Source organism: Eurytemora carolleeae, unplaced genomic scaffold (genome assembly GCF_000591075.1).
Source record: "Eurytemora carolleeae unplaced genomic scaffold, Eaff_2.0 scaffold442, whole genome shotgun sequence".
NCBI classification, from domain to species: Eukaryota; Metazoa; Arthropoda; class Copepoda; order Calanoida; family Temoridae; genus Eurytemora; species Eurytemora carolleeae.
The window spans coordinates 208834-236159 of NW_019396383.1; the positions used below are offsets into that span (position 1 = coordinate 208834).

General features: G+C 32.6%; 1 protein-coding gene across 1 annotated transcript; it reads left to right on the forward strand.

The window, feature by feature from the left end:
• Positions 1-4564: 4564 nt before the first annotated feature.
• Positions 4565-26157, forward strand: LOC111702137 (uncharacterized). Its single transcript, XM_023473716.1, has 20 exons — positions 4565-4702; positions 5451-5705; positions 6215-6490; positions 6619-6691; positions 7037-7116; positions 8818-9231; positions 13456-14209; positions 15048-15115; positions 15681-15723; positions 15959-16045; positions 16251-16312; positions 16758-17205; positions 17545-17606; positions 18559-18772; positions 19937-20049; positions 20529-20625; positions 21659-21733; positions 22424-22516; positions 23099-23301; positions 25862-26157. Exons 1-20 carry the CDS (start codon positions 4572-4574, stop codon positions 26148-26150), a joined length of 3837 nt encoding a protein of 1278 aa, XP_023329484.1. The 5' UTR covers positions 4565-4571; the 3' UTR covers positions 26151-26157.
• The last annotated feature ends 1169 nt before the right edge of the window (positions 26158-27326 follow it).

The window sequence follows — 27326 nt, forward strand, 5'->3', positions numbered from 1 at the left end:
AAAAAATATTGTTTCATGCACCCCCCTCCCCCCCCCCCCAAAAAAAAAACAATGAAAAATTGTTCCCTTGGTATAAGATATTTAACTTTACGATTTAAATACAGATTCATTGTTGGATGAGGAGGCTGTCCTAACATGGATTACTTCAAACAGGTTCGGGTTATTTATGTTTATTATTATTCAGATATAAACAGCTAGATTTGGGGGTATTTATGTTAATTATTATTTAGATATAAACAGCTAGATTTGGGGGTATTTATGTATGTTATTATTTAGATATTAACAGCTAGATTTGGGGGTATTTATGTTAATTATTATTTAGATATAAACAGCTAGATTTGGGGGTATTTATGTATATTATTATTTAGATATAAACATCTAGATTTGGGGGTATTTATGTTAGTTATTATTTAGATATAAACAGCTAGATTTGGGGATATTAATGTTTATTATTATTAAAGTATAAACAGCTAAATCTGAGGGTATTTATGTATATTTTTAGTTAGATATAAACAGCTAGATTAGAGGGTATTCATGTATATTATTAATTAGATATAAACAGCTAGATTTGGGGGTATTTATGTATATTATTATTTAGATATTAACAGCTAGATTTGGGGGTATTTATGTATATTATTATTTAGATATAAACAGCTGGATTTGGGGGAATTTATGTATATTATTATTTAGATATAAACAGCTAGATTTGGGGGCATTTATTTATATTATTATTTAGATATAAACAGCTAGATTTGGGGGTATATATGTATATTATTATTTAGATATAAACAGCTAGATTTAGGGGTATTTATGTATATTATTATTTAGCTATAAACAGCTAGATTTGGGGGTATTTATGCATATTATTATTTAGATATAAACAGCAGATTTGGGGGTATTTATGTTTATTACTATTCAGATATAAACAGCTAAATTTGGGGGAATTTATGCGTTTTATTATTTAGATATAAACAGCTAGATTTGGGGTTATTTATGCATATTATTATTTAGATATAAACAGCTAGATTTGGGGGTATTTATGTATAGTATTATTTAGATATAAACAACTAGATTTGGGGATATTTATGTTTATTATTATTTAAATATAAACAGCTAGATTTGGGGGTATTTATGTATATTATTATTTAGATATAAACAGCTAGATTTGGGGGTATTTATGTATATTATTATTTAGATATAAACAGCTAGATTATGGGGTATTTATGAATATTATTATTTAGACATAAACAGCTAGATTTGGGGGTATTTATGCGCTATTATTATTTAGATATAAACAGCTAGATTTAGGGGTATTTATGTATATTATTATTTAGATATAAACACTACACCTAGATTTGGGGGTATTTATGTATATTATTTTTTAGATATAAGCAGTTAGATTTGGGGATATTTATGCATATTATTATTTAGATATAAACAGCTAGATTTGGGGGTATTTATGTATATTATTATTTAGATATAAACAGCTAGAATTAGGGGTATTTATGTATGCTATCATTGCACTGGCTTTAACCTTTCTTTGCTATACAGGTAATTTTCTAAAAATTGTATCACTTTTCAGTATTGAAATATCTTTGCTTTTTATGGAAAAAAAATATTTAAAGTTTTTTTTCAGCATTCCTCATGTTTGGTTTGAAGCCAAAAGAAGTAGAAAAGAAAAAAGAAGAATAAGAAGACAATAGTAACATTATTTTATAACATTGATTGCATAATCAAATATTTAAAAAAATCATTGCTTGCAAAAGATCCCTTTTTCGAATCAAAAATATTTTATACCAAAACCATTTTTAGTAAATAAATAAACCTGTGATACTATTTTTTTATGTTGGCATACATATTTTATTTAAAAAAATAGATATCTAAGCGACTTTAGAGTCGCCTGTCTGGAATTATATATTAAGTACATTAAATTTATTAATTAAATCCTTTCATCAAATGCAAAATATTTAACAATGATTTGAAAGACAACTTAAAATTGAAAATTGTCTGATCTTTTTTGTCAACATTGGTATAATTCTAAAAAAAATCACAAAATGACCCAGTACTCTTGCCTTTTCCAAATTGTAACAGTTAAACCCTATAAGCCATACATCGAAAAAATTCATCAAATGGTGTATTCTTCACTTTCTGATAATGGAATGTTGCATATATTTAGTTTTTTAATTAAATGATAATATGGAGCTCTTTAAAATTGTTCCCGCATATTCATGGCTATTTATTTATTTTAGCAAATACGTAAAATAAGTAAAATATAAAACAGCTATTGAAAATTTTTCAATACGTCATTTGATAAATTCTTTTGATTCGGGAACGGAATTAAAGACTTGGTTTCGAGAAATTCCCGAGAATTCCTCTGGAATTTTTCCCCAGAAATTCCTAAGAATTTCTAAGGAATATTTTTCCGGAAATTCCTGAGAAATTCTTAGGACTTCATTACAGAATTTTCAAGTTCCATTTTTCTCCAATAGGTGTCTCAGGAGTCTCAGAGGTTCTCTTCTATTATGTACTGCCCTAACGAAATCTTTTTTTACTTTTCATCCTTATTATTAAAAAATAATTTACTTTAGAACCATCTTTAAAGAAAAATGTTTTGAAAAAAATGTAAAATTATTTCATTTTTTCTTGACAATTCAGTTTTCTGAATAAACAAAATGCATGGCAACTTCAGTAAGATCAAAAATGATTGAAATGTTCTGGTTAAGATGTTGGTTATACTTCTAAAAAGTTGGAGGGGCAATACAGTAGGTTGTTAAGTTATTCACTACTATTGTGTCTACTCAGGAATATGATGAGAATAAGTCATGATATGCCTGAGGAACTCTTGAGAAAATCTTGGGAATAGTTTCCAGGAAATGAATCTAAAGAACTTTTCTCTGGAAATTCCCAAGAATTTCCACAAATTTTGTCGACATATTCTCCGGTTTTCTGCAGAATTGTTAACAAGAAATTCCCCATGGAATTGGTTACAAGAAAATACCTGGAATTGGTTACAAGAAATTCCAATTGGATAGGCCGTTATGAGAAATTCCTCGGAATGGGTTACAAGAAATTTCTCGGACCTGGAGAAATTCCTTGGAATGGGTTACGAGAAATTCCTCTGAATTGCTGTCGACATTTACACCGGATTTTCCAGTGAAAGATTTCTGGGAATTTCTGCGGATTCTCAGGAGATTCCTAGGAATTTCCGCGGATTTTACGCAAAATTATTACCTGGGTTCCATCACTTTATTGTATAAAACAAAATTTGATAGGTTTAAGTATATTGTTAGGTACAGGGTGTCCCAATAAACATGGGAATTAAATGACGAATTCGATATCGTCTTTTAAAATAATTCTTTGATTTAGTATGTGATACCATACTGAGAAAGCAGTAATCTGTAAGAGTTTCGTCTGCTGTGTTCACAATTTGTTTGTTTATGTTTTGACTGTTATACCGTTGTACTTAGTAAAACAAGAAAATTGTAGTATAATCTTGTCCGTCTACACTGTTCATCTTGCGGAGACATTATAGACACATCTTTACAGTCTTTTACCTTTTTCATAAAATAAACTCTAGCAGACATAATAATATTATGGCTTGTGAAATCAGGTCTTACAATGCTAATTCATAACAAAGACGATATCCAATTCGTCACTGAATTCCCGTGTTTTTTGGGACACTCTGTATAAGAGAAACAAATAAGAAACAACAAAAATTAACAGGTATATTATTTAAAAGACGACTTTTAAAGAAGCTGTTCGAAAATCTTTAAATTTTTCTAGAACAGTTTGCGGCAATGCTCTTATAGCGGAGTACGGAAACAAGTCGTCTCTGCCTGCCCTTGCCTGGTCAGTACTCAGTGCTCCTGCGCAGTCCGCAACTAGGCTTTTGACACCACAGTGTCACATTAAATAGGCCAGATTTGGACGGTTTAGGGTAATTTCCTAGTTTACGATTTTTGGCCACCCCCCCTCCAATCAATTTTGTACATGGATCTCATATATAACACTTGGATACAAATGATCATGTGGCCGGTGCGCCCAGTCCCCTAGCCGCGTTGCTCGGCCCCTTAGACATTCCAAGCCGCGTTGCTCGGTCCCTTAGACTGTCCCAGCCGCGTTGCTCGGCCCCTTAGACTGTCCTAGCCGAAGCGCTCGGCCCAAAAATTGTCCTAACGTAACTCTTGAACAATAAAAAATAAATAATAATTTGCTGAAAATTAGTGTTCATGTACAAAATTGGGTAATTTCCCAATATACGATTTTTGGTTAGTCTCCGCCATGTCGAACATAATTACCCGATATCTTAGCCATCTCAACTGTCGTTTTTCTGCTGTTTCTAAATATAGAAATTTTTAAAATTACTTTCTAGATTCAGCAGAATATAGAAATTCACTTCAGGGTACCGATGTGAGTCGGGGATGTCCCAGTCCCTCTTTAAAGGGAATTAAGTCCAGATCTTGCTCATAATTATCTTTACATAATATATTTACTATTTATTTATCACGAAAGGAAAAATTCACGGACTAAAGCTAAGTATTTTTTCTGTAAATGTCAATATTTCAGATAAAATGGAAGAGCCCGAGAGTCCGAGTAAAACTGATATTTTATCTTCAAAAGAAGAATTCTTTCAAGTTTTAAATCTGCAAGCAACTAAACGAATTAAAGTTAAATATTGTAGAACTATTAAAGAAAGATTAAGGTTTGTATCTCCCCTTAATAAGTTTTGGTGCTTGGGGAAAAAAATTATTCATGGAACATTAAAGAGGGGGAAATTTTTTTTAATAAAATATACACCCTGTTTCTGAGTACATGCTTGTCTCAAAAAACTAAATTGAAAATGATAAACCTTTTTATGTCTTATATAACTTGCCATATTTAATGCAAAATTGTAAAAAATAGCATTTTTTGAGGCACATTGTGTTCCATACCATTGGAACTGATCTGACACTTTTGAAAAATTACTTAAAATTTTCAATTTTAATATTTTAGTCTTATCAAGTGATACAAATGAATTATTTTTAGTTATATATTTTGCACTTAAAGTTTACTGTTTTGGCCCTTTAATTAGAAATCATCATGGAAATGCATTTCTTAGGATCAAATTATTATTTACGCTGTTGTGCATCTATATTTTGAAGCCGTCCCGTAAAATTGGAACGGATTAGTAATTTCTGTCTCTGACTCAAGTTTTCAAATATCTTTCTTCTGAAATTAAGTTGAAACTTTTATTAACAGTTCCGATCTTGAATTTATCAAAACTTCAGATTTATTATTGAACAAATTATAGTTTCTTTACACATCACACATTAGGCAAAGCTTTCAAGCATCGTGGTTAAGCTGAAAAATAATATAATTAACATAATAATGTTAGTTTTTATACACATTGTTCTGGAAATTTATTAAACGTCTATGTATTCTTAATCTAATAGATTTTTTAAACTGTTTAGGGCTACGACTAAAGAAGAAAGTTTAAGTTTACCCGGATCCCGGGTCAAACTAACCCTGTCACCTCTAAGACGGGGAGAGGACGAACCCTCTTCAAGTAGAGAAGAATCTACGTCCTCCAGTAAGGACGAACCACAGGAGGACGAGGACCAAATTCAAATCCGTGGAGGGATTAATGTTCTTAAGTCGATAAAGAAAAGAAAGAGTGAGAGGTTAAAAAATCTAAATCCTACTCCTTCCACTAAATCTCTACTAAGGTACAAAAAGTTGATTTTAATGGGTGTACAGTTATTATTATTACTATAATTTAACCTTAAGATGAATAATAAAGAGGAAGACATAGTCTTATCTGGAATAGTCTTAGGATTGTCAAATTTCAAGAATTTTTTAACCTTTTTCGATAATTTTCCCTTAAGAATAATACGTGTTCCCAAATTCAGCGAAAGAAACCCAAAACCAAAAACATACCCAACTTTCAGCCTCAGGGGTAAATTTTTTTTTCAAAGATGGGTTGGGGGTGATTTCTCAACATTATGACCTTTTATGGCGCCTGCTGCATAATTCCAAAAAAAAGTCCAACTTGTTTGTTATCGATTTTCAGATAGCGAAGCAAGGACATTTTCATATAACTTTGTTAAAACTAAGATTTAACGGATTCCGTTCGTAACCAGGTATAGAGGGCCACCTGACATAATCCCCCTTTAACCGACTGTGTAACCCTTGTGAATAAGTTTTGATATCGTTTATTTATTTTATACATTTTCAGTTATTTGCAGCCAAAACTATCCAACGACGACGAAGTAGAGGATTCAAGCTCCTTCGAGAGCGATTCTAACGAAACCGTCGAACCTTTCCGGTTGAAGAAAATGATGGTTTCTGTAAACCGACTGACTAACAAATCAATAATTCATCAAAATCCTCGAATTCGTTTCGCCTTCCCGGATTCCTTGGAGCAAAGTTCAACGGAGAAAATTTGTGGATTTTCTAATGAAATTTCAGAGAAGACTTTTTCTAAAAATGAACAATTGAAAAATATCATTAGGAAAGTTCATATTTTGAATTTCGTCACAAATATAAGAGTAAGCAACCTTGAACTTTGAATTTGATTTTTCCTCATAAAAATATCTATGGAAGATAATGCTTAAAAAAAAATTTGAACTTGATCCTTAGTGATCTTGAGAGTGAGATAACTGAAAAGGAACGCGAGAGTAGAAGAGAAAAAATTGAAAAGGGGTTTAATAAGGTATAAATTATAAATCAGCCACATCTTTTTTAAAGGAAATAAATATTATTATGAATTTTCAAAAAATGGCATTTTTTACATGAAAGGTTTTAATTACAAAAGTATTATACAATAAAAATAAGACCCGAAATAATATTTTAAATATAGCAAAAAAACATATACTTATTCTAACCAAGATTTACACGGCGGCATTTGGAGTAGTTTAATTTCATTCGTATTATTCCCGAAAGGTCCCGTTAGACCCCAACTTAACCAAATTGCTCCGAAAATAACAAACCCGAATCGTTTGCCTTCTACGCTAGGGGTTTGTGTGACGGAAATTATATTACGAAGTTTGGTTTTTAGGCGTACGCAACTCCTGGGTCCGAGCCAAGGGGACTGCTTCCTCAATCTTCTGCTCTAGCTCTACCCACCATCCGAGCTAGGTGGGTATAGTAAACATGATGTACATAATATACATTGCAGTACGATTCAGGGGTGTATATTTTTAAGAATTATCCCCCTCTGAAGAAAATGTTTTTATACATAGAAAAAAAATGAAAAATTGGATATGAAAAGGCAAGTTTTTTTCATTCTTTGCCAAAAATTTGTTTAATTTCTTCTGAACACTTATTTTCCTCTCAAATTTAGCGACTAAACCCCCCGCTAAAAATGTTGCGCTACGGGTAAACAATAAACATGGTAAGCATGGCCAACTTCTAAATGAAAAAAAAATTTCCAGAGAGGGGGGAGGGTAATGATTTTTCATGGAATTATACACACCTGGTATGTTTACGTTCATGTTGCAGTTGTGTGGAAAATGTATTTTTTTTTTGACCTAAAAATAGAGGCAAATGTCATTTACTGAATAATTTTCAATTTCTTCCAAGTTACCTCTATTTTATTTATCTATTCTTTTAATTATATAAACGCCAAAATTTGTCGAGATAGTCGAGACAACTAAAAAATGAAAGATAGTGAGTACATTGTAGTAATGAGTTAATTAAATCATTTCTCATATTGAACTGGGTCTGTTAGTGACGCATTTTTAGATAATTAAATGCTTTGCCGTCTCTCTCTTTTTTATTTAGGATTTGACTATTTTTTTCCCGCTTATGCCCTAAATTTCAAAAAGAGAAGGGTCTACTGGACTAAAATATTGATGTAGTTAAACATTATCACTGGCAAGTTTTTGGTTAAAAAAAAATTCTAATTTTAAAATTTATTTGTATCTTGATTGATGGATTGATCACAATATGATGTTTTTAAAGAGCAGTTCAAAGGGAGTGACCGGCTATGTAAGGTAGTTGAACTGAGTATGCATGTGGAAAACTTCTCTCGGATTCATTAGAGACATATTACACTTTTTAAAGATCTTTAAATCCTGAGATGAGCGCAAAGTCAACGTTCAAAACTCCTACTTTGGGGGTGGATACGTTTTCAGAAATAGTTTTTTTTTAATTATTAAATAACGACAACGAAAAATAAAGTAAAAATTATACAGAAATCTAAATAGATGGTTAGGAACATATTTCTCAAAAGAAATTTGTCAATAAATCAATGCTAAAATCGATTATTTCGTTTTCAGTATTATATTGAATTTCTTATTTTCTTTGAATTTATTCGCAGATTTCTTCAAATTCTTCAAATGTCGTCTTTTCAATAGTAATTCTAGAAAATTTGCAAACATCTTTGTGAAAAATGAGAAACCAGAATAATGAGAAAATAGAAACTAATGAACACGATTACATATTTGTGATGATAAGATTAATTTTTATTTTCTCAACGTGTTCCTATACATGACTTCTGTAGTTTATTGTAGAATTTTTTTACATTTTATGTCGTCGTTATTTAATAATTAAAAAAAAAAACTAATTCTGAAAACGTATCCACCCCCAAAGTAGGAGTTTTGAACGTTGAATTTGCGCGCAAACTCAGGATTTACAGATCATTAAAAAGTTTTATATTTCTCAAATGAACCCGAAAGAAGTTTTCCACAACACTGCATACTCAGTTTAACTCTCACTCCCTTTTATGAGATTTGAATGCTGTCTTTTCAATTTCATGAAAAAAATATGTTCAGGCTGTAATTTAATTTTAAAAACTGTCTTCTTTGCCATTTAATTCACGATGGAATTTACTTCAAGGTCGCTGAGAAGCCTGACTGAGAGTGATACAGATGAAGACAATACTGAGGAGATATTTGAAAACAAACTTGATGTGAAAATTGTCGATATTTCGACGGATTCTTTAATTTCGACGGAAACTGAGGTTGCGTCGAGTATTAAATCCGAATTTGTCGAGGAAGAATATTCGGAATTTACGACAAAAGATTTATTAACGCCGGCTAAAGCCGAGCATTTTTCCCATATAAATATTGATGAAGATAGTAAAATGTTCCAGCAGGTGTTGCTGAATCAAGAAATGGTGCAAATCTACGAATTACCGGAGGAAAAGCCGCAAATATTTCGGCTGTCCCCAGAGGGCGGGCCGGTACAGTCCATCCCACCAGAGGGCGGGCCGGTACAATCAAACCCCGCCCAATCTGAGATCTTCATTAGGTTATGGTCACAAGTAATATTAAATCTGTGTTTAAGTTTCAGTTCTAAATATAACGATGCCATTTTAGATTTTGCCAGGTCAACAATTTTTTTCAGGAAAATGATTATCGGGGCGCTAACTCAGGATTAGGTTTTCATTTCAGATTAAAATGGCGTTATGTGTTATTAGGTAGGTAATTTGAAAAAAAATTACTAACCCACCTAAAGACCAAAATTATTGAAAATTAAACCATTAACAATTTTTTTAACTTTGCTGTGATTTAAAACATTTTTTAGCAAAAAATTCGGACATAAATTCAAACCAAAAGTAGTATTGCAAATTTGTTCGTTATTCAAATTCTTAAACTTTATCTCCGCTTTTTAGAGACTTTGACTAATACACTAACCTTCCCAAACTCTTTTAGATGATTGATTATTTTAAAAGAGGGGTGGGAATCTCGTAAAACTGTTCTATTAATATAACATTTTTATCCAACATTAACTTATTTGTTCTTGGTCTAATTTACAGTCTTCTGTATAGCGCGCACTACTCAAATTATCGAGATTTCTGAGGAAAACTTTTTTAAAATTTTTAATGACCACAATTAATTAAAGATTATTTTAACTTGAAAATAAGGTAACTTATAAGATGTTGAAATGTATTGGACTATCTCAAATGAAACCGTATCTAACTAAAAAAAAGTTTGTTTTACATTTACAAATAATGCTTAATGTTAAATCTAAACAAATGTCGTCAGTTTGTCTAATCAAGACTATATGATCGCCGAAATTTTTTTGTACTGAAATTTGTGATTTTTCCCCTCTTACAATTATCTTAACAAAGACATTTAAAGAGGCGAAGCAAAGTCCTTTTTTTCAAATTTCTGGTCATAAAGTGCCCTTTTTAAAGAACTTCATAAAAGATCGGAAAAATTTTCACAATTACCCCAAAACCCTAGGAAACACTCCATAACCCTGGGAGTAACTCCAAAACCCTGAGAGCAGCCACCCCTCCCTCGTTCAAGAATTAAATTCAATGATGCAATTAGGAAATCAAAATAACAGTTCTGCATTCCAGATTATAAAATCTAATTTCATTTTCAATTGTGTTTTTTTTTTCGTTTATTCCCATACTAGCACTTTGTCACATGAGCGTCCAATTTTTAAAGTTATTGTGGTTTGGAGGAATGTTTTTCGTTGCGACCTTTGCCTTAAAAACTAATAAATGGGCGAGGGAAATTTTTTATTGTGGGTTGCCCTGCCCATATGTGTAAAATGTCATGGTTTCGTGCTTTTTTGTACGCAATTTTTTTATGCACTGTTTCAAATCAAAGAATTTACTCAACAATATATGTTTGAATTTTTTACTCTAAAATTTCTATCTTTCAAAAGATCAATTCTTAATTAAGAATGTGCAAGGTCTTGAATAAAAAGTTTTTTTATTATTTCTGAATCCATGTTGTTAAAATAAGACTGGGTTATGTTTTGTTTTGCTTCACTAACAAATTAACCATTTTGCATGCCATTTTTTCATGATTTTTTTTTAAACACAATCATAACCCTCATCCAAATACATACTTAGCTGGTCTGTCTGTCTGTCTGTTCGTTTCTATCCAATAAACGTTAAAACGGCCAAACTGATTGGTCCCAAATTTTTTTGTGTGGGACCTCACATGACCCTTGGGAAGGTCTATAGATGTTCAAAATTACATAAATGTGTAATCGAAAATGCGCGAACAAAAAATGTTTAAAAATCTGCGAACTTCCTAACCTAGCCTAGTTCCTAATTACGTCTCCTCTACCCAAAATACTGCTACTTCCTCTACTGCAATGAACTGATAAAATGACAAATTTGCAACAATGCAAATACTTATTGCGCAATCCAGTTATTTAAAGAAAAAATGTATTCAGAATTCTTACGCAAAAATATTTGAAAATTTGTAAAACCTTTATGTGTATTGTGTGTATTCAAAGAAAACTGAAAATGTGCAAACTTCCTGAAGGCGTCTTTGCATAAATCGTTGTTTAATTTCTTAAAATTGTGCAATCTGCTTCCTTTTGTTGTAGGCTTTTCAAAGAGCTATAAAATATTGAAATCCAAGGACTGGATTAAGGCAGTTTGTTGCCTATTTTTAATTACAATGCCCCCTCCCCTCCCCTTGTCGAGATAGGGTTAAAATTATTTTATCAAAACTTTTTTTTTTTATTTGGGGAACGTATTTTCTTTTTTAACAGAGCTATTTTAATACACTCTAGATACATTTAAAAGATCATGTAAGTAATAGCTGAAATGCTTAACAAGGCCAGAAATTTGGAAAATAAAAAATCTTATTTAAAGAAATTTGTGTCTGAGCTTTATATATTTTAAAGGAGCTTGATTAATGTCCTGAAATTCTTTAAAGTAAAGCAGATATTTAATCAGAGGCAAAATTTAAACAAGTTGAGCCGCGGCTAAAATTAAGCCGCGGCTCAAACACGGTTAGTTCCACTTGAAATCGTATTCAATGTTTCAAGATTTAAGCCGGCGCTCAATTGAAACCGGATTTTGGGGGATTTTAGACGCGGCTCAAATTCATTAAATTCGGACTCAGATGATGGAACTTTTGTATCATGAATCGTTAAACTTGAACGCTAAATCTTGATACCCAACGTAGACTCTTTAAATGTTAGGATCTTGATGCTCGTTTTCTAATAAAGTTACTCCTTTAGGGTATAACTAGCATGGGATATTGAAAAGGAATTAAATTAAACCGTAGGTGTGTGCATAAGATGTAGATCAAAGCTTGCTCCCGTGAATCACAAAAGTTATGGCTTCAGGTTTCCATCATAAAAATTGGCTCATCAAAGTGTTTTAATACTTTCCGTGGTGTTTTTTATTAGTCAAGATTTTTTTACCACTTCAACGAGTGAGTGTAATAAAAATAGTTGGTTCACTGAGTTTTGAGTTTATAAAGAACCTAGAATTTACAGATACATTCTTATAGCTACGAGTTTTTGTTTAATTAAAAACCAGTGCAGTATTTTTACAATATTTTTACTATCGGAAAAATATTATTAAATAGCTACTTTGCCTTATTCAAGTTAACGATAGATTGGTTTTTCAATATTTTTCAAACTATAGTCTGGCAAAATCTAAATTTTTTAAGATGATAAAAATAAAATTTTAAGATTTTAAAACAAATTTTTGTTATTAGCTTCCTAATTTTCAATCCGGAGGTCTCTCCAATAATGTTTATAAATTAAATGAGCTTTTCTTGATTATCAAGCTTTGCTTAAATTTCCGCCTAATCAGATATGGCAATTTCTGGGCTTTATCTTAACAGACATGGAATGCCCCAACACCAAATATTTAAAAATTATTTTTGACTTTCACCAAAAGTACATCGAGTGATGGTTTCTAGTCCAAATTGGTTAAACAAGCAGGTTATTGCTTATAATGGTTAGTTAGACACGAATAAATGTCGAACGCAATTCATTTAATTATTAAAGCTAAAGATTTATATAAAATTGAATCTTCTTTAGTTTTATAAATTAGTTTTTAGTGCTACTTTACATTCTGCATGATAATTATTATTTCGGCAATATTTTAACTAATCCAGTTTGTTGCAGGGGTAATATTTTTTGGAATACCGAATAATATTTTTTTGGGAAATATGTTCACGCTCAGTGGCAACATTTTTTCTGGGGTTGTTTTCTTAAAGGGACTGTAAGCGTAATTTCAATTGACAGCCCATGCACTGATGACAATGCACACTTTACAAAGGTACGCTTTGCCTGATCAGGAAATAATTAGATTTCCCTGCTTTTGTTGTTGTAAACGGAAAATTTTTATTTGTGCATTTCTTGCCAAAGTGATTTGCGCATTTCTACTGCAGGAAAACGTAAAGGACTTATCAGAGGTAAACATAATTAAACATAGAAGAAATATATTCCACATTATTTCTCAGATTTAATGATACTGTTGTGAATCTGGCATTGCCATCTTTCCATGGAGGGTTACTTGAAATGATGTTTTTAGTCCATTATATAGAGGAAAATCTATATTTTTTAAATTAAAATTTGTGACCTAGTAGCTCAAAAATAGTCGTGCATGTTTTTTCGATTTTTTTTGGTAAAGGTGTGATTTATTGTCAATTTTTTCATAGGTTTTATTTATTTTTTAAGATTTACTCATAATGCCTTAATCTTAAGATTTAGGTAAGGTAAGTCGCCTTTATAAAAAATATAACTTTGACCATTTGTTAGACCTGAAAAGAAGAAAATAGCGGAGGAGGATGACGACGCCATATTTTCCAGAGAATTTCATCTCTCATCTGAGAGTGAAATGGAACCGGAGCCGGAGCCAATCAAATCCTCCGAATTATTCGAAAATCCGCCAACTGTGAAGATAAATCCGCCATCTGAGCAGAAAATCAACGAAACCATTATTATTGTATCGGATGAAGACGAAGAGATGCCGATATTGCCTCAATGTAGTAAGAATACAACGAAAACTGGACCTGGTCGACCAAAAAAGAAACTACGAGACAAATATAAGGAATTGTTCATTCAGAAACAGCTTCAGCTGCTAGAAAATCTGAAGAAGGCTGATCCAAGTTCAGCAGATGCTGGAGATCGAAGAAAGACCAAAGCTGGCCGTAAACAGCTGAACTATGCAGAGCGTAAGCTTAAGCGATTAAGAGACGGAGTCAAATTTTCCAAAAATAAGTTGCGGAGCACTCAATCTTCAAAATCAGAAAAATCCAAACAAAAGTTTAACAAAAACAAACTATCAGATAGAGGAGATTCTAATAAATCAGATTCAGGTATCGAAGTTCGATTGAAGCCTCTGCGCCGACGATCCCTGGAGGTAGCAAAATTAGGGGCGATCATTCCGAAGCCATATCGTCAAATCATTCTAGAGAGGAAATCCGTTAAATCCTCCGCTACGTCCAAACGGCGGAAACCCGCCGATTTTGAAATAGACAGAGACGACAGAGAACTATCTGAGATATTAAAGGTATTGTTTCTAAAACGATCTACTTATTTAATCCTTGAAAGAAAAGCTAGGTTAAGAGAAGGAACCAGATAAATTGATATTTTAAAAATTATTAAATTAAATTTCTATAATTAAATCGAGTAGTTAAGAAATTTTATTCCCAAAAAGCCCTGCAAATTAATTAAGTTAAATCAGTCATTTTTTATTTAAATGTCTTTTTATATTTTTCCTTCGATGTCTAACCAGAATTTTTATTGACTGTTTCCCTGGGAGAGTAGGAAAAATGAAATGAGATACTTCAACAACAGTTCTCTCATTTCTTTTTGATATATTTTAAACGTGAATTCTGTATTAAACTTCAAGACCACAAACATGCCATTTCACGTACTTCATTGAGAACCATACAACTGTAGAATAAGACGATTGAAAGGCTCGAGTTTAAATTTTAAAACTGTGCAGTGTACACAGACTCATTTCACTGTATTAGTTGATTTTGTAGCCACTTATCAGCTCTTAACAACACCAAATAAACAAAGATTGTATGAATTTCGTCTGCCTATTTCACAGCTTTATGGTGCTGAATGAATGAAGGATTTAGCAATTTTACAGATACATTGGGTGTAAATAAAGATTTTACCAATCAATTTTTAAATCAATCTACACTCATACTCAATACTACTCAATACTCATATTGAAAGTTCATCATTTTTTTAATGGATTAGGAAATGATAATATTCCAACGATGTTCCGGATGTTTGAAAAGCTTCATTTGAAGACGCTTTTGACAAAGAAGTGAGCAGTGATAAAAAATTGCTGTTCGGAACCCCTTAATCCCTTTAAATCTTGATTTTATTTCTAGGATGTTGATAATCCTAAGATTGAACGGAAAAGAAGAGGAGAACCAACCTTCCTCATTCCATACTCAAGGTACTTAATCATTGCACGTGTCTTATACAGGGTATATATTTGTTGTTAGAATTTTCCCTCCCTTTTCAAAAATCATTTTCTCAGTATGATATTATTTTTTTTTTGGGTTTCATTACTGAATTTGGGAAATAAATGATTTTTAAGGGCAAATAAATTCATGTTATATTTTTTTATTCTTTTCTAAAATTCTGATAAAAATCATTTTAAATAAATAAATATAAACCCCTTGGTCGATTTTTACAATTCAGCTGGTCCCACCCGGATGAGTTCAGATCACCACCAGTTATATAAGAGACGATTATCTCGCATGTAAAAACCTGTTTTTGTTATGTAATTCGTGCAATCAAAATATCGGTCTTTAAACACAACATTCATTGGCGTTGGATTGTAACAATTGATCAATAACTTAAATCTCTGGTTTTTTTGTCTTAATCAAACAATCTGAAAATGTTTAATTTTGCTTTTTTTCTCTTAATTTGATATTTATTGATTCTAAATCGAATTAAATGTACTATTATATTAATTTTAATAATTTTTAGAGAAAAATATAATTACATTTTTTTAGTGGCGACTCCCGACTTGATAGATTAGTAAACAGAATGCGTCAGGTTGGTTAGATCCTAACATTTTTTTGATAACAAAGTTTTTAAAGATGCTTTCCGTTCTTCTTGGACTTTTTGGATTTATAATGACAAAAAAAAATTACGCAAAATATCTAATTTTGATTAATTTGAAAAAAATATTAGAATTAAATTGTTTTTGTTTTTTTCCTGCGGCCACGTCAGGTTCCACAAAAATTCTCTGATTTCTTCTAATATATCTTTATGAAGTTCTATACTTCAGGAGTCTTTTGTAAGAAGCCGAATATCGAGAATATCTTGTAATTTAATATCTATCCTGGTTCGGAACTCATATTGGACTGATAAACAGGTATATTCCAGTATCCAGTATCGTAATTTTTAGCGACCTTCCTATTTGATTCACAACTGCAACCCTTTTAAACTTGTTCAATTACAGAAATCCTATTTTTCTATCTGAAAATTGATTATTATCAACTGGGATCTATGCTGCAGAATCAATGGATGAATTTTCAAAGTGAATTTTTCGAATTAACTTTCTATTATTGTGTTTCTAGATTTCTAATCCGGAGGCGGATAAGAATTATACTGTTAGATATCTTGGTCCAGATCAAATTAGGTGAATTTCTCAAAATTATTTGACAACATGTTTATTGTCCATTTTTAAAGCGGAGTACAATAGTTAATCAGGGGTGTGTATTTTTTTAAAAATTCATTTCCTCCCACACACTCATTAAAAATTGTTTTTTCTTTCCATTCAGTCCATTAAGAACGTTTGCATGTAGCGCCCCAAAAAATGTTATGTATTTAAGACATTTTTTTGGGATTATTTTTGAGAAACTGTATCAAAAAGAGGAGAATCTTTCCAGTTCATGTCCCAATTTTTTTTAATTTTTATAAATACTCTATTAGTCTATTCTATAAGAAATAAAGTAAGTTTGATAATATTTTTACCCCTGTTTTTATATTTATTCTGTAAAATTCTTAAATTACTTTATTGATTAATGATGGTAAAGTTGTAGAATGTAGATTCTGGTTAAATAAAGACAGTATTATTGTTTTAGTAAACCCACGAGAAAATCGAAGACTTTCTCCCGCCTGTCTCGGCCGTCCATGGACGATGTGCTGAAGGCTCGACGAATTCTCGGGATCGAGCGTGCCGAGTTCAATTACGATGTGGAGGAGAATGAAAACGATGCCAGACGAAAACATTCTCCGAGGGAATCAAAGATAAAGAAGAAACGACTATTAAAGAAAAAGGAGAAAACAATTCGTCGCAGCAACATTTTGAACGGTAAAGATGTCGTCGGAGCAGCTAAGCGTGATCATAGTCGAAACATTCAGGTCAACGACGACGACGAATTCGACATTGACAACATCGAGCCTGTGGTTGACAATGAGCCGGTTGATGATTGGAATGACTCGAGCGACAGTATGGATTCTGATGAAAGCACAAAATGGATTGGGAAATATACCTGCAGATCTTGTGGAACCAGCTTCTGTAATCCTCAGGAATACTATTTGCAACATTTTTCAGCATTTTTTTATCTCCCCCCCCCCCCTGAAAAATAAGGCTAAAATTAATTTTGGAGATTACAAATCATAAATTAAACCCAGGGTACAATTCTAAATTATTAAAGTCGTCTTGAAACTGTAGAATGTATGACAGCCAAGACAGCCCTATAGTAGTCTGATTTTGATTTTAAAGTACGAATTTACATACTTAATGTTATATTCCTTAGCTCAATTTATAATCTTCCATTTTTACTGTTATAAATGATACTTGTCAATTGTTGAAGGGGGGGGGGGGGTTGATCTCTTGAATGAGTTTTTACAAATGTATTTGCTCAGGGTCTGGAGCATCATGATAAACTGGCCTGTAAACCATTCTCATGCAATTTCTGTGATAAAAGGTAGGCCTGGAAAACGCCATACGACAATTGGGAAAGTGTTGGTGTCATTTTTGATGTAAATACCTAGACAACATTTTATTCAATTTTGAGAGAATTTTAATCCTACATTTTTACTCACAATTTCATGATCTTGGGTATAAAATGTTTCTTATTTGTTCTAAGGCATAAAAAAATAACATTTTGTACCGGCAAACAGGTTTCCCTTTTAATTTCGCGGATTTGGATTTTTAAAAAACTGCACATTTTTATGAAACGTGAATTGTATAAATTTATATAAAGAAATGTCTTGTGTTACTATTTGGGAAAGTATGTTCACTGTTGTGATTTTTACTTTTTTCTTTGTTTTCAGTTTAAATTCAAGATATTTAGTCACTATAACCACGTTGGGAATTACAATCTTGAATTTAAACCTTAAACAAACAAAAAAGTAAAAATCCCGGCGAAAAACATATTGTCCCGCATCACTACACAAGACAGTTGCTTAAGTAGATATCATTTCCGTTCCGACATTTTTTATATATTAAAACATTTAGGTAAGATTCACTCCCTTATTGTATACATTGGAGACAGTGTTCAATTTGAGAGAGGGAGCAAATATTTTATCAAGCTAATACTAATAGAAGAAACAGTTTTTTTAGTTCCCAAATGCAGACTGCAGGGGTATAAACTCCCGTTTTGAAAATGATATTTTCCTCCCGGAAGTTGGATATGTCTAGACAGTGCGATAAAAGTGTTTTTTTCTGAAATAGTGAAAATAAACGAATTTTAGGGGAAACTAAATGACTATTTCTAGGGGAAACGAAATGAATTCTAGGGGAAAAAATGGAAATTTTTTTATCAAAAGGGGTTTAAAACTCGGAGCATCAAAAATAATTCATATTTTAATTCTTTCCCGTGGAGCATTTAGATCCTGTTTTTCCTGATATTTTTTAATCGATTTATTGATTATCAGGTTTAGGTCACACAAGCTGTGCATGAACCATCAGGACTCACATAGGAGCAGCAGCCGTAGCAGCTTTCAAGGGAGCAGCTTGCCGGGGAGCACTGGTTCAAGCTACCATGTCAAGTTTAACTGTGATCAATGTTCTCAAACATTCTTCGAGGAATCCGCTTTCTACAGACATAGAGATGCCGTACATAATCATTCAGACGCTAAACCTTTTAAGGTTAGTTTAATCAATTTTTTTTTACCGCCTTTTTATCAGCATAACCGACCCATAATTCCCCCAACAGAGGGAGGTTAAGTTACTTAACGTCCCTTGGGACTGTTATGTAAAACAAAAACCCGCTCTGCAACGTTTTCAGGGAAAAATTTGCGCATTTCCATCTCAAAAGACGATAAAAGGGTGTACATACAATTACTTTTTCGGGAAATTCTAAATTTTACAATTGTCAAAATTGGTTTTGGGAACCCTTGGTGGATTTAAATTCCCTTAACTTCCCTGTAAAGTAGTTGTAAATAATAAAACCATATCCTGTAAATAACCTTCCCATGCTATATTGAATTTTTACAAACAATGGTTTGGAATTAGTATTATTATTACGGGCGAAAAAGGTTTTTTTTAGGTTTTAATTTTTATTTGTTTTGAGACCATTAAATAAAAGTATTTTCACACCGGTGACAGAACGTAGTGACATATTTCATTTTATTCAATCAACTTGTTTACTTACTGGTCATTAAAGTTAACAAGTATCACCCCCGCAGGAAATATTAGTTATGAAGTTTGAAATATCAATTGCAAGTCGATAAAGTTATTTGATTAAAATTTTATGACGTTACAAAGGACTTTAGACTTTTTTTTATGAAGTAAATTACGTGAAATCTTAATTCAGCATTACAAGTTATTTTTATTTCTTTGTTTTCAATACAATATGTGGTTGAAGCCTAATTTACAAAATTATAGTTTTTATTTATTTTTTTAGCGTTGCTGCATATGCAAATTATGCATTGAATGCATTGTATCATTGGTAAAACATAGGACTCCCAGAAATGTTAATCTATATTCTGAACTTTGACAAATTATATTGTTTATTTGTTTTGCAGATTAGTAAGTGTTAAGACCTAATTTACAAAATTACAGCTATTTTTTATTTTTTATATTTTGGTTTTATTGTAACAGTTGTATGAATATAGGACAAGTATTTAAATCTAAAGATATGAATTGCAATTTTTAGAAGTCAAAGAAATAAAAAACGAATTTCGTTTCTTGACTGCATTGTGTCACTTGTAAAAAATATGACGAGCAGAAATCTTAAGATTTGGACCGACTGCAATCTTTAATTTGAATTCTGAAATTGAAAAAATTATTTAATTATTTATTTTGTTTAAGTGTACCCTGAAGGGCTGTGGGAAAAGCTTCCAGCTACGCGACCAGCTTGATATACATGTTAGTAAGCATAATCAACAGGACGTTGTATGGAAGTGTCTAAAGTGTAATGCAAGGTACGTAGAAAATAAAATTTATGCGACCCCAGATTTATTTCGTTTACAAATATAAAATGGTCCGGTACAATACTATGATAAAAGAAAAACAAAAATAAAGTATAGATATATAAATATAATTTCTAGTCGGAACATAAAAAGTTAATCATGGTAGCGATCTCATTATCAATAAAATTGTTTAGAATTATCATCTTTAACTTGGCGTAATTCATGAAGAATATGTAATTTCCATTCTTTGCCTGAAGGATCTGACAGTATATATCATATTTTGTTGAACGCACAGTTTGTTTTGAATTCTTAAGCAATAGATTCAAGATTTTTACATATAACAGTTTTAAGTTCATGTCTACTTTAATATAATGAGACTTAATTAAATCATCTTAATACAAAAAATGTCTGAAAACAAAAATAATCGAGATTAAAAATTAACGGTATTACTACACTTAGTTGGATGATTGATTGATTAATTGTATTCTTAGGTTTCAGTCCAAGGAAAAGCTGAAGGGGCATATAAAGAACGTGCACGAGATGCAGAAGACACTTCGAGCTCAGTTCAATATGATCAACGTGTCTAAGGTAACTGAGCAACATTGCCGGGCAATAGCTAGATTTGTTTTATAGAAACTTTTAATATTTTAAGACTTTTAAAAGGTTTTACGACAACCTGAGAAGAGTCCAACGATTTAACATTGTATTCTGTAGAAGTTTGCTTTTATCAAACACGCAAATTTGTTAACCTGTGTGAAAATATTAGGCAAAAACTAACCCAAAAGCAATCGTTTTAAAACGATCGTTTTTGGGTTCGTTTTTGCCTTATATTTTCTTGTAGGTTAACAAATTTGCGTGTTTGAGAAAAGCAAAATTCTACAGAATAAAGTTTAAAAGGTTGGAACCTTCTCATACTGTTGTAAAACCTTTTAAACGTCTAAAAACATTAAAAGTTACTGTAAAATGAATGTAGCTATTGCCTATCCCCAGTCCCCAGCCATAGGTAAATGATTATTGTCTAAGATAAATGATCAACGTGTCTAAGGTAAATGATCAACGTGACTAAGGTATATGATCATTGATCAACATGTCTAAAGTAAATGATCAACGTGACTAAGTTATATGATCAACGTGTCTAAGGTATATGATCAACATGTCTATGGTCGTAAATAATCAATGTGTCACAATAAATTATCAACGTGTAAAAGTGAAATTATCAACATGTAGAAGGTAACTGATCAATATGTCTATTGGTCTGTCTAGTCAAAGCTAAATGATCTACGTGTCTAAAGTAAACATGATCAACGTGAATAAGGTAAATGATCAACGCGACGTGTCTGAAATAAATGATCAGCGTGAAAAGGGTAAGTAATTAAAGTGTCTTAAATAAACTATCAGCGTGTAGAAGGTACATAAATACTCAACATGTCAGAATCTTCAATTATAAAAAAATCTAGGATAAATTGAAAATGTATTTTGTATATTTATGATGAAGGGGAAAAGGGGAAAACCTACAATGTCCGACTACAAACTAAGTATTTAAAAAAAAAAAAAATTTTTTTTTAAAGTTCAGTTTTTTATATTTTAAAAAGTAATAAAAATAAATAAATTATCTGATTAGGATTTGGACAGTGAAGATGAGAACTATGATCTGGACAGAATGTTAGTTCTAGATATAGAAGATGTTCAGGACCAGGTCACGCAAATTTAACAGTTCGGTGTACGAATTTAATGAATTTGAGCCGCAGCCTAAATCTGCCAAAAACCGGTTTCAATTGAGCACCGGCTTAAATATTGAAAAATTAAATGCAATTTTAAGTGGAAACAACCATATTTGAGCCGCGGCTCAAATTCTTTAAACTCGGCCTTGGTCCATATGTTTCGATACGATTTGACCTATCAAACATAAGTTTTACGCTTTTTCTCTTATATATTTTGTCGGCGGACCTGTTACAAGTGAAAATGTTTTTCAAGAAAAGTCCGTAATTTTAAAGATCGTTGAATTATAGACCAAAACGTGTTATTGAATTTGAATTAAAGAAACTGAATGCATCTCGACCTGCTTAGTCCAGGGAGAGGTAGATAGATATAATATACCACGCTTTCCAGGCCTTCTTTTAATAATTATAACATCTGAAATATTTTAACTCCAACCTTTTTACTTTGCAAACAATAAATACATAAAAGTGAAAGTTTTCTGTTTTTAGTTTTGGATTTTCAAATAATTCAATATTAATTTAAATGTTGGATACAATTACAAAGTAACCAACTGTGAAGCTAAAGATTATGTTATGTATTTATACAATTTACTTTATTTACAATGTGTACAATTCAACATGGATTGTGAATAGTTGTGTCAATGTTATTTTATATATTTTTTCTGTAGGAGCCCTTGCAGTCCGATGGTATAGAAAGGAAAGAAGATATGTTAAACCAGGAGGATTCTTTAGAACCTGCTCGGCTTTTACAACAACTTCAGGTACTTGCAGTAAAGTCATTTTGAAATTGTATAATGCAGTGCTTAGGATCCATTTAATTTTGATGCGGATCCGGATCCGGATCCTGGATCCGCACTGGAAAAAAACGGATCCGGATCCAGGTCATTACTTTAAGATTTACTGAATTTTTTTAACAAAAAATAATTTTCAAATTTTTTGTTTTATTTTTTTCGCATATTTTTATCCTAAAACTCTATGAACCATTTAGAAATGAGGAAATTTTTATAATCTCTCTTTTTTCAAAAGTTCAGATTTTGGTTCTAGGAGTAAAAAAGTTTTTTTTTGCAGTTTTTGGTTGATATTTTACCCCTTGAATCCGGATCCGTGGATCTGCATATTTTTTTCGGATCCGGATCCAGAAATCCAAAATCTTGCGGATCCATCGGATCCGGATCCGGATACTAAGCACTGGTATAATGGAAGTAGGACTGCTCTAGAAAGATAATTTGGTTTGATTGAAATCTCTTTGGTAATCTTCATCTAAGCAATTAATTGAAATTCCTACAAATTCAACTAGTAAAATTATATGATATGTTGTATATTCAGTTCGTTATATTATTTAGGCAGCAAATAAGGATTTGGATGTTGAAGTATCTCTTGTGGAGATGGATGACGTCCTTGAAGGTGATCTCGGTCAGCCTCTACGCGGAGATTTGAACCTTCACCATCCTCCGGTTGAGAGTATTGAAACTACTGTACACGAACACAGACCTGATGTTCATGAAGCTCGGGCAACACAGCACACTTTCTCAAATCAATCAACAAGGTTAATAATTAGATCAGATAATTTAACCTCCTTATCGTCCTAATTTAAAGTAGATAAACATTCGATCTTGTTTACTGTATAGAGACTAAACATATTCATATCATTTTTATTAATTCAAAAATTTAACACTAGGTACATGAGATTTAGGGCCAATTTGATTTGATTTGATTTGATTTGATTTGATTTGATTTGATTTGATTTGATTTGATTTGATTTGATTTGATTTGATTTGATTTGATCGGTCCTCACATACAGGAGAAAATTTGATTAAAATTTTCATGTACTGTTACGGTACCCGTTAACTGTATAGCATGCAAAATAAAGGGTGAAAACATTATTTTTTTTACTTTAAAATCATATATAGTATCCACCAGATATACCTAACATCCTTATTGCGTTACTTTAACCTAGATTATTTTCAGAGTTTTGGGGAGCTAACAGAGCCGCCGTCCTCAGAAAATATCGGAGACATCCAAAAGTTTCTTGAACTAAGTAACCTCGAGGTCCATCCCAACCCTGAGCCGGTCCCTACGATCAAAGAGGTCACTCATGAGACAACCTCGGGACAAGGGGACTCAAGATTTCGAATTCCCAGATCTCCGCAATTTAAAAAAAGGTTGCTTGACAAAGAAATAGTTAGTATAAAGGGAATGGATCCAGCAAGGAAAATAAAGAAAGTAAAGAAAATATCCTTCGAAGAGCAGTTGACCAAGGCAGATATGGCGGACAAGCCGGAGAAGAAGGATGGGCGGAGAAGTAAGAATAAGTCTAGCATGAAGGATTTTATGATCACCAAGAAGTATGCTAAACTCAATCTAGAAATACAAGGAACAGAGAAAAGTAAAACAAAACAAAAAATCGGAACTTCAGAGAAAGGAAAACATGAGCAGTCAAGCCAGGAAAAACTTTCATCTGATAAGTCCAGGATGGAAACTAAATTACTTTCCGGGTCAAAGAATAAGAATCCAGAAATATCCCCGTTAAAACTGGTACAGAAACCCGAGACGGTTGTAGGATCAAATGTTGTGAAACCGGCTGTACACAAACCCGTACCTAAACCGGAACCTGTTGTACAAAAGTCCATTCATAAGCCAGAACCTGTCAAAGTGTCAAGCTCAAAGAAGGATGTTAGTGATCAGCAACCATTGAGACCGGAAGTAAATATGTCTATTAAACCGGATGTGAAAACTACTGAAGTTTTATCTAATCTGAATTGCGTTGCCAATCCCATGAAATTTACTCCATCCGGTACAGTCAAGAAAAGACCTATTCCACCATTAATTGAAAATCCACGAAAGCTCGCCCTACCCCGACGGTCCTCTGTGGAGAGTAAGAAAATTCTGCCGAAACCTCCGCGTAAACCCAGTGACGATATCTCCTTAAAACCTGAAACTAGAACCAGTGATCTCAAACCAACTGAGATAGATCTAGAACGGATAGTTCGGGAACCTGGACGTCTCTGGTCTAAGCATCTCCGACAATCCAGTAAACCTACGGATGAATCCAAACCGTCCTTGAACCCTCTTGACTCCCTTCCCTCCACTGAAAGCTTGAAACTTGTTCTGAGTGGTGTTGCTCCAGGTTCAGGAGTATCCAAGGAGGAGGAGAGACCCCGTGATCCCAGGCTTCATAGCTCTAAGCTTATCAACCATACTAAACCTTCTATATCCATCCCACCCTCGGTATCTATACAGGTGTCAGCGCTGCCTTCCCAGCCTCAACCAACCCCGCAAACTACTATTTCTCCTCTAACTATTTCTAAGCCTGCTCCAACCGTTAAAGAAAAACCTGCCAGGTAACGGATATGTGGTTCGATCATAAACATTAATACATTTAAATGTTGGTTACAATAGTATGCATACAGCATATAACATACCCCTCCTTATTCGCCGTTAGTCAGGGTTTCTCTAAGCTTTATATTAGAAAGTTGATTTGATTTGTTCTAACTGGCAACAGGGGTGAATATTCTTCTGTTTGCCGGGGGCAAAATATCAGCTTGGGGGGGGGAATGAAGAAAAAAGGAAAAAGGGGGANAAAATATCAGCTTGGGGGGGGGAATGAAGAAAAAGGGGGAAGGAGAAAAGGGGAAGGAGAAAAGGGGAAAAGTGAAAAAGGAAAGGAAAAGGGGGAAGAGAGAATGGAAAAGGAGGAAGAGGAAAGGGGAAAGGGGAAAAAGGCAAGATGGAAGAGAGAAGGGAAAGGGGGAAGAGATGAATTACCTCTTCACAGAAACAAAAACAGTATCAGGCTATATATATATAAAGTTGGCTAGTTTGATGGTTTGTCTGTCTGTCTGTATCCAATAAATGTCTAAACAGCTGAACCATTTAGGCCCAATTTTGTTGTGGAGAGAACATTAAATGTTTATGGATAATTAAAATTTTATAAATCAATTAATGTTTACGGGAAATCCGCAAAATGTCGTGTTTTACAAAAACAAAGAAAAAAATGGCCCCTTGAAAAATAACATTCAAACGTTTTTTACACTACCACGTTTATGCATACAATTGCGACACTTTGCATAATTGTAAGGCAATTTTAAAAATATTGTTTTTTACAGGGCGGTGCCTGAAGCAAGTTCGCGAAACTATAGAACCAACCAGGTTCACCGAAAAACCTCTGGAACGGATGAGGCTGACTGCAAGGTTGAACAGGAAGATAGTGAAGAAGACGAGGTCGACCTCAACACTACAGAAGATATCGAGACTATAGAAAACTTTCTCAGATCGGAGGTCGGGATTACAGAGAAGACTGAGGTTGGTTTGATTGTTCATATCTCTACTCTGCAACCCCCCATCGTCCTTCCCTTGATATTAAATGTTTTATATTTCGTCAATATGCAATGTTAACAAAAATTAGATTATACGAAAGGAAAAAATGTCTAAAACTTTTCTCATCAACCCCCCTAGCGTCCCTAACAGTCTGATTTGATTTGATTTGATTTGATTTGATTTGATTTGATTTGATTTGATTTGATTTGATTTGATTTGATTTGATTTGATTTGATTTGACCCCCCCTCGCCGTCGCAGTAGTTTGCACGGGCTTCAGAAACCTGTAAAATACACTTATAGTTAAGTTTTGGATTTGGGGGGAAAAATGTGATTCTAAAAAGGTGGGTAATATGAGTCTCAGAACTAACATACACCGCTGACTGGCAATTTACCTCCAAATACCTTTAGATTTCTCCAAGATTGGCATGGTTTCTCTCTTTTTTAGATTTTACCCAACGTGAAGTAGCCGAATCCAAATTGGTATTGGGAGAAACCCCGCAATAAAATTCCAAAGAAATAAATTTTTCCATTAATCAATCAAATAAATATTATCTAGTTTGCCTGTGAAGCTGAGTAAGATGGGACTACCAGCTCCAGTTCCTGCTGCTAGTCTTTCCTCCGAGGATGAGAGTATAGGAGGAGAAGGGCCTCGAGGATCTCTAGGAGGAGAAGGACCTCGAGGATCTTTCTCGACCATACCTGTGATAAACTCTAGTGTACCGACTCAGGGCGGTAAAGGTATTTGTAATATTTTAATTTTTGGTAAGTGTATAAAGTAAAATTCAGTGTTATTTGTTTTGTTTACCATGATAAATTATACTGAAACTTGACTTACCTTGCATAGATCAGGAAGTTCTTAAGAATTTCTCGTCATTTGACAGATGTTTTTTTTATATTTCGATTGGTACAGGGTTACCCACAAAGGATGAGACTTAAACAATGACTTAAAACTCGTAAGATATAAGGGTTTTAAGGTTGAGGTTAAGTGGCTGTCTTACATACAAAAGAAAATATCAAAATGTACATTAGGGTACTTTAAAAAAAATCTAAATCTTGAAATTCAAAAGGCACTAGAAACGAAACGAAGTTCCAAATAAAAATATTCTTAAAAGGGGAAAAATTAAGATATAATAATTGAATTTATTTTTTTTCAACATATTATAAGTAAAAACTATCTCGTTAAAATATAAAAAAAATTGAATTAAAAATTACAAAGAAACCTTTCATCAATGTTGACTGAGGNGGATTTATGA